The 8262-nt window shown below is 38.9% G+C and overlaps 1 protein-coding gene across 1 annotated transcript in view; it reads left to right on the top strand.

Moving 5' to 3' along the window:
- The window catches only part of LOC107099384 (polypeptide N-acetylgalactosaminyltransferase 14-like), a 271170-nt gene that overhangs the window by 254772 nt on the left and 8136 nt on the right, over positions 1 to 8262 (top strand). The window contains exon 10 of the mRNA XM_015397480.1: positions 7095 to 7221. Coding sequence (XP_015252966.1) covers positions 7095 to 7221 — 127 coding nt within the window. The remainder of the gene's footprint in view (positions 1 to 7094; positions 7222 to 8262) is intronic.

The raw sequence follows: 8262 nt of genomic DNA, 5'->3' as shown, positions 1-8262 counted from the left end.
CAAAAGTTTTGGTTGATTACTTTTTTTATATTCCCTCCTGCAATTTTTTGCACTAATTAAAATGTCTTTAAATCCACATTAACATGAATTCAACACACTGTAGTAAACAGATAAATGGAAGCAGAAGATGTCTTTCAGTCATCAATGCTCACATTCAGCGACACACAGGAGCTCTTTCAAACCAGGGCACCATTTCATTCACAACACCTGTCCTATCGACCAGGAATCAGAATCAGAAATACTTTAATAATCCCAGGGAGAAATAACTTTCGTTACATGACTCCATCTGTAATAGAGTGACTGTAGGACCAGTTTGTTATAACACAATTTCATACAATAAATATAATTAGGGGGTCCCCGCTCCATCTCGCAATCAGTTTGGGGGTCCTTGGCTTTGAAAACGTTGAAGACCCATGCTTTAAGAGGTAATTAGAAGATGAATTGAGGTAAATTCAGTGCAGCTCTGCAAATTACACCCGATGAAGGCTTCAGAAGACGTCAGACTTCCAGCAGGGAAACCACCTGAAATAAATATCCAGAGTTAACATGAAATCATTTTACTACTCTTACTCTTCACCCTGACCGCTTTCGATCGTGGGTCTCCATTGCATTGAGCCATTCTTCCTTGTTCTCGGCCTTCGACATGTTCCTCTTTACGTCCTTCTCCCCTGTGATCACTTCTGTCTTGTCTTTCTTTTTATGATCTTGTCCAGCAAAATCTGTCTTTCTGTTCCCATTCTTTGTAGCACTTCCTTGTTGCGTAACATCTCCATCGAACTGTTTTTGAGAGTGCGCCGGTAGCATGGAAGCTCGAAGGACGTGATTTTCTTCTTGGTCTGCTTCGTCAGGGCAAAACACTCGGAGCCGTAGCGGACTAGTGAGAACACTAGGCTTTTGAGCATTTTCTTTTTGAGTTTCAGTGGAAGCTTGTTTCTCATGAGTTCTTTGCACTTCCAGAATGCAGCCTTTGCTCTTCCAATGTGATGTTGGTGTTACTCACATTTTCTAGTTCCACAAAATCATTTTTAACACAGTACATCATTGTGTTAGAGTCAAAGTCCAGACCAAAACACAAACTGGAGCAAGAGTTAGAAAAGGACAATTTGTTTCTGTGTAAAAGTGTAACAGTTTTTTATAAACTCAAGCATAGTGTTAGAATAATTGTATAGAAATGTATCTGTGTAGTGTTATCATGCATAAAGCTGTGTGCTATGTGCATGTGTTTATAGCCATCTTTTCTGAAGTATACTGGGATTTGTTGATTTGCTTTTGGGGAGGTTGTGGTTGATCTACGAGCAGTCAACCTGCTGAACTTTGATGAACAGCTTCAACAGCTTAAACTTTGACTGAACCCTGAGATTTAAAGGACATGTTTACTGAGACTGCAAGTCTGAGCTCCTTATGTGTCCCCCCATTGCTCATGGGACTGCAGAGTGGGTTGAGATTTGTAAACTCCGCAGTCTCTTACAACTCTCCTCACGAGTAACTAAATTAATTGTCTCTGTGCCTTCTTTCTTTCCCTGCATGTATGTATGATGTTTTAGGTGCTTAGACCTGACACATAGTTGCATGCTCGATGGGAAAAGTAGATGTTGAAACATAGTAGAGGATTACATCACTTACATCAATGACATCATCAGTCTGGAGCACTGTAAGCGACCTTTTATTGGGCTTTGATATGTGAGAGCTTGATGTAACTTCTCTTTCTGATGTTACATCAATGATGGTGCTGGAGGAACGCCGACAATATCAATCATTTGGAAAAGAATCAGATTAAGACGTTTCTTTAACAATAATGAGGTTATTTCTTCTTGCAGAAGAAGAAACAGACAACTGAATAAAAACAACATTTGATTTATTTTTTTTTAAGTTTTCTTTAGCTTCTTGTGACCTTTTTGGGTATAATAATATTTTCAGAGCATGCAGAGAGGAATGGGACGAAGAGACGGGAGGAAGATGTGCGGTAAAGGTCAATGTTTCAGGACTGGAACCTGAAATGAGGACTGTGGCATTCGTAAATAGGCTCTGATAGCTTAACCCCTCCTTCATCAGGCTTTTAGTCTTATTACTGTGAAAAAAAAATGTGTTTACCTGAAGAAGTTTGTCTGAGAAGACATTGATAACCAATATATCAGCAACAGAAGAATGTTTTCTGGCTGTTTTTAAGCTGAGGCAGACCGAGGTGCACTTGTGAAAGTTTATCCACTATCCATCTCCACCCAACCCCCTTCATTCTATCTGTTTCGGAGCATTTGAGTATTATTCAGCTGTAATAATTACTATTTTAGTTAGTAAATAACTCCATCAAACAAATGAGGATAAACCCTGACACGCCCTGAGTCACAGTTTCTTCACCATAAAATGTTGCTTTCAAATAGGTTTTTAGATTTTTGCCTTTTTAGGCAGTTTCTGTTTCATTTTCCAGAGCTCAGAGGTTCCTGTTAACGAACCTGTGCATAGATTGATCCAGTAGGTCAAACTTTTTAGATTTCTTTGACCAAAGTGGTTCCTGTGCTTCAACATAGAGACTCCATATTACCAGTTTGACCTTTAGATGCTGTTTTAACCTGCAGGCTGTGGCTTCCAGGGTCTCTGACCGGTACCAATAACGCAGCAGAAAGGAGTCAAACAGGATTTATTATTTTATCTGATGATGTTAAAAGATTAACTATTAACAGTAACAATAATATGTAAACAAAAATGAACAAAATATGGTTTGGCTCAATTTTCTATGGGTTTTTTTTGTTTGTTTTTTTAATACTGATCATTTTACTGTTTCACCTTTAAAGTATTGATCAGTTTATGATCAATATAGAAATATATGGCACTGTATACTGTAGACATGTTTCTGTTTTACCTGCAAGGATGGAAGTTTATACCCTTTGGCAGCCAATATAAAAACTCTTATAAAAGCAACATGGTTATGCTCTGCAGTTACTAATTATTATATCCATCCATCCATCCATCCATCCATTATCTTACACGCTTGTCCTTATTGGTGTCGCGAGGGGTGCTGGTGCCTATCTCCAGCAGTCAATGGGCGAGAGGCGGGGTACACCCTGGACAGGTCGCCAGTCCATCGCAGGGCAACACAGAGACACACAGGACAAACAACCATTCATGCACACACTTACACCTAAGGACAATTTTAGAGAAGCCAATTAACCTAACAGTCATGTTTTTGGACTGTGGGAGGAAGCCGGAGTACCCTGAGAGAACCCACGCATTCTCAGGGAGAACATGCAAACTCCATGCAGAAAGACCCTGGGCCAGGAATCGAACCCAGAACCTTCTTGCTACTAATTATTATAATAATATTAATTAGTGCGTGAACTATGAATGTTTATAAACTGTTGCTGAACTGTTTAGCTTTGGCCCTCAGATTTCTTCTCTCTAGACAAGTTACTAGAAGTTAAGACAATTTGTGCAAATAACTTTTTCTTTTCCTTGAAATAAAATACAGTTTTTATAGAATGTACTTATTTGAATTTAAGCCAAATCTGACATGAAGGGTTTTGTTTTTTCTAGGTAGTTTGTTTTTTTCTTGTTTTTTTTTTTTTTTTAAGAAAATACCAAAGTTACTCTTGAAACCCTTTTTTTGATTTACACGTTTATTTCTTCAAAGTTTCATGTCTGTATTACCTTTTTTTTATTCTCATTTACAATGTAATTTGCTTGCAACCATTAGAGACACGTTTCTCTTAATATTGTCCATATATATTTAGAAAAATAAAAAGATATATTTTGGATTATTTCTTCAAAATTTCTTCTTTCCTCATTAAACCACTCTAAGATTTTAGAAACAAATAACAAGACAGTATGTTACTGGGATTAAAGGAACATCAGCCATAAAATGTAAGGAACTATGTGACGTAAGCAGAGTAATTAAGTTTATTAGTTTAGTGCTAAGAATGCAGAAGTCCTTCGGTATCAGATAGTTGAAGGTGAACTTTCCCCTCATCTGATAAAAGGCAGGAACAGACATTCTTCTCGCAGTAACATCTGGCTCTCCTCCTGCGACCTGCCTCCAGTCGTCCTGAGTCCACCATCTGTGTGTGTTGGAGCTTTCTGGCTTCTCCGCTGCTGCTTTTCTCAGATCAGTGAAACACTATTAGCCTGTTTTCCTCCCTCGCTGGCACACACTCTCATTTGCTCTCTGTCATGTCTCTGTCAGTCTCCCCGCTCTGTGTCAGTTATCTCCCCATCTTGCTGACTCCTCTCGTTCTCCTTTGTTCTGTCTGGTGTTTCATCTCTTCTTCCATGCCTGCCTCCGACTCATCAAACTCGGCCCGTGCTCTAATTTCCACTTCCTCTGCAGCACTTCTTCTTTTCTTGGCGTAAAACTTTCAGAGTTCCCAGATTTTGTTCGTTTGGGGACACTTGTTCCCCCTCCCGGCCTGAACTCACCCACCGACGCTTTATGAATTAATGTGCGCACAAGCATTGTTTTGAAATAGCAAAGTCAGTTGTACTTTGTACATGAGCTGCTGCATTTAGAATGGGGATGCAGCCAACGTTTAAGGAGGCCATGGAAGCAGAGTGTTGATGAAATGATGACTGAGCACCAGAAAAAGCTAAATTCATCAGAGTCTGTAAGCAAATCATCAAATATTCAGGAAGGCTTGATCTACTTCACAATCAGAGAAGGATAGAAAACAACCACCAAATATATCCAACAAAAGAGGCTAAGTAGCAAATAACTAACAGGATTCTTCCAACGTTAATTTAAAATTTTCTCTTCTGACATCTAGATCACAAAGTTCAGTTTTGCTAAAACAGATTAGCATGAAGATAATCCAGTCTAAGTCCCCCTAACTTATCTCTATGGATTTAAAGCCTCCCATTCACTCCTTCAATTAAGTCCAAGTTTCTAATAGGTTATTTTTTTGTTCTATATTAAGGGTTTTATTTATTTTCCATCTTTTCATTTCAGATCTTTAGGAAAACATAACTGACATCAAAGAAGAGTTTTCTTTAATTTAGGGTTTTATATTTTCATGTTGATATACTACGACCCCTTACGTATGTGATCCATCATGGCTGCCTCCATTGTGTCGATGGTTACAGATTCTCATAGACTGTAACAATACAGACAGGAACATTCGCAATATTTGTTTAAAAATGACAGAGGAGACTAAATATTTTGAAATATTTTTCGGAACACTGGGAATTCTCCTTTGGAAAAGTTTAATGAACCAGAATGTCATGATGTTTTTAAGATTTCTGACCCACATGCAGTAAACCACTCAGAGAACCAGGAGAAAAAGTTTAACAGGTTTATTGAAGCAAGCAATTCGAGATGGTTTCTGGAACTCAGAGAGCTGGTGAACCGTAACTGGAAGTAAGAAGGGAAGTTCACAGGGGTTAGTTCAGGGTGCGTAGGAATTTGGACTGAGTTCTTGAAAATAGCGGAAACGGGACTCACATTAACGGGAATTAGCTTTCCACTCCAGGTTGGACTTGGTTAGACTGTGAGGAGCAATGGAGCGGACTGCAACTTGGATTTCTGTGGGAACTTGAATGGTACGTGTAGAAGTTTTTCCCCTGCTCAGTGTGTGAACAAACAATCCTTCCAGGGGGTAGAAGCCCAAGCATCCAGTCTGCAGGAAGGATTTCTGCCGAAGAACAAAGACAAAAACAATATTAGACTCAGAGAAACAAAGCTCAAGTTAGACTCAGCTGATCTCAGCTTGGCTAGAGTACCCAAAACTGGCAAACACTCTGGCCTCGAGGTAGTGACAGTCCACTGCTCAAATACTCCTCAGTGATGAGTCAACCAGCCGCAGGTGTGCAGGAGGACCAACGAGGACAGGGCACCACCTGGTGGTGGAGGAAGAGAAAAACAAAACAACCCACACAAACTGTGTTTTAAAGAATCTCTAAACATTTGACATTTTCAGTCCAGATTGAAAAGGTGTTTTTTTTATTTTTTTTTATTTCTTATTTTTTTTAAATATACATATTTTTTGTACTCTTAGATGGACCTTAAGGCTAAAATGCTTTTTAGTTCCTCCCTTCGGTGTTTTTACAAACTGGTTAAAGGTTTTATAAATATTGCCATTTTGACATTATTCAGTGATTGATTTTCCCACTTCAGGACTAATCAATAATTTATTAAATATTTTTATCTTAGATTACATAAAGATATTTCACAATAATAAAAACAAAAACACTTTCTTATCAATTTAACCTTTATTTATACAGACAGTCTCAATGAGATCCAAGATCTCATTTTAAACAGAGACCTGTTTACAAATTAGTTCCTATAGAAACCTCTTAGCATATCTTAACTTAAGCCACATCAGCAGCTAACAGCCAAACAGTATTCTGAGATGGTCTTTTGTGGTAATGTGCTGTTCCGTTGTTTAGGCTCAGTTGGTCCTCAGGTCATCCCAGAAACCTACAATAATGCTTTGCTTTGCATTCAATCCAAAAAGCATCAGTAAAACACATGCCTCCTTTGAGCCTAAAGGGATGGGGGTTCTATGTGCTGATCAATGCTGAAATATTCTGGTATGGGGCATTGATCATGTGCAACCTCTCCCATATATGAAAATCATTCGAAATCTTTTAGTTTTAATATTGCTTTAAATGTGGAGCGAGAGAGGATGTAAACCTTTCTATGCTTGTAAAGGTACTGTAATACTATCCAAGGTATTGAATTTGAACCCCAGCTTAACACTCATAAATAAGAGCAACAGAGATGCGGGACACAGCGGAGCCATTTTGAATGTGCATCACTTTTTCTTGTGTAGTTAGTGTTTTGAATGTGAGAATAATTGGTATGTTTTCACAACATCAAATCTCCCCATAGGCCTTCAATGATTCCAATAGATCCAGTTTTCTGTTAGGCGAAAATATTGTTTTTATGCATTGTAATATATGCATTGTTTATATGCTGCTGCTCATGGCTCCTAGCATAGTTTAAGAGCTCAATGTAATGTCTCTCATTTCTGACTTTCAGTTGAAAAATTATTATTTTGAGACTCTCATAATAGATAAACCTCAAGTTGTAAACTGTTTTACAGTTTCAGCCAGATCTAAGAAAACGAATCATGACAGAATAGGATTAAAATGTGTCTTTTTGTCTGCAGAGATCTCGTTCCGGGTTTGGCAGTGTGGCGGCAGTTTGGAGATCCTGCCCTGCAGTCGTGTGGGCCACGTGTTCAGGAAGAAACACCCTTATGTCTTTCCTGAAGGCAACGCCAACACATACATCAAGTAAGACTTTTCTCTGCTACAGTTTAATCTCTAGGTGTGGTTACCTTCCAACAGGAAGGTCCAGGGTTCAAACCCAGATTCTATCCTTTCTGTGTGAAGTTTATGTACTCTGTTTAAAAACAAATTAAGGGAACACAAAACAATAAAACTGCGTCTTTTGCTAGGAGACACAAAATTGGCAGATTTGCCATTGGTGTTCTTTGCTCTTCATGGATGAAAGCAGCTTCACACTGACTCACTATTATGTGACAGGCGTTACAGAGTCTGGAGACATCATGTTATGTTGCCTGCAACATCCTCTAGCACCTCTAGCAAGGTGGGCCAGTCATAGTGTGGGGAGGCTATTCTTTGGATGACCCAACAGTCAGAGTGTCCTGAATGCCATAAGGCAGAAATGGGGGATCTGGAGTCAAAAAAGTTATCTCTAGACACAACCCTCTGAAAAATGATCCGTGCTGAGCTTGGATCAGTTAACAGTGAAGAGCTTGGTTCCTAAACCATTTATAAAAGTATGTTTTAAGATCATTTGAGGCGAATGGATTATACTTTTAATTGTCACTATATGGCCCATTTACTGATTTAGTGCGTAATTTATAAAAAACTTCTGATGTTGAGAGTACCGTGGCAACCAGCGGACCTCCGAGTCTGACCACAGCCAGGGCTAACGTTAGCCCGTCTGCTGCAGCCCTCTCTTGACATAGCCGTGTGAAGTATTGCAGGCTCTACTGTAATTGCGATTTTTTTGTTTTATTTGGCAAAATTTTCATTTGACTTGTGTTTATCTAATTATTATTCCCCCACTAAATGAGAAAAGTAAGGGTTTATTCTCCCTGTCTGGAGCTGCAAAAATGTAAAAGCCTTATATAAGCCTCGTATAGCAACACGGGCTCTAAGTGTATTATCCCACTATAGAAAAGGACTATATGGGCTTAATATATAATAAGCATTCACGATTAAATGTTTATCCTGAAGCAAATGTCACATAGTAGCCTGAGGTGTCGGAGGAACAATGAACACTCCCATTGCGCGCCGCTTCACAGA

The sequence above is a fragment of the Cyprinodon variegatus genome, unplaced genomic scaffold (genome assembly GCF_000732505.1).
Source record: "Cyprinodon variegatus isolate N-32 unplaced genomic scaffold, C_variegatus-1.0 Scaffold865, whole genome shotgun sequence".
Taxonomy (NCBI): domain Eukaryota; kingdom Metazoa; phylum Chordata; class Actinopteri; order Cyprinodontiformes; family Cyprinodontidae; genus Cyprinodon; species Cyprinodon variegatus.
This window is presented reverse-complemented; position numbering and strand designations above follow the sequence as displayed.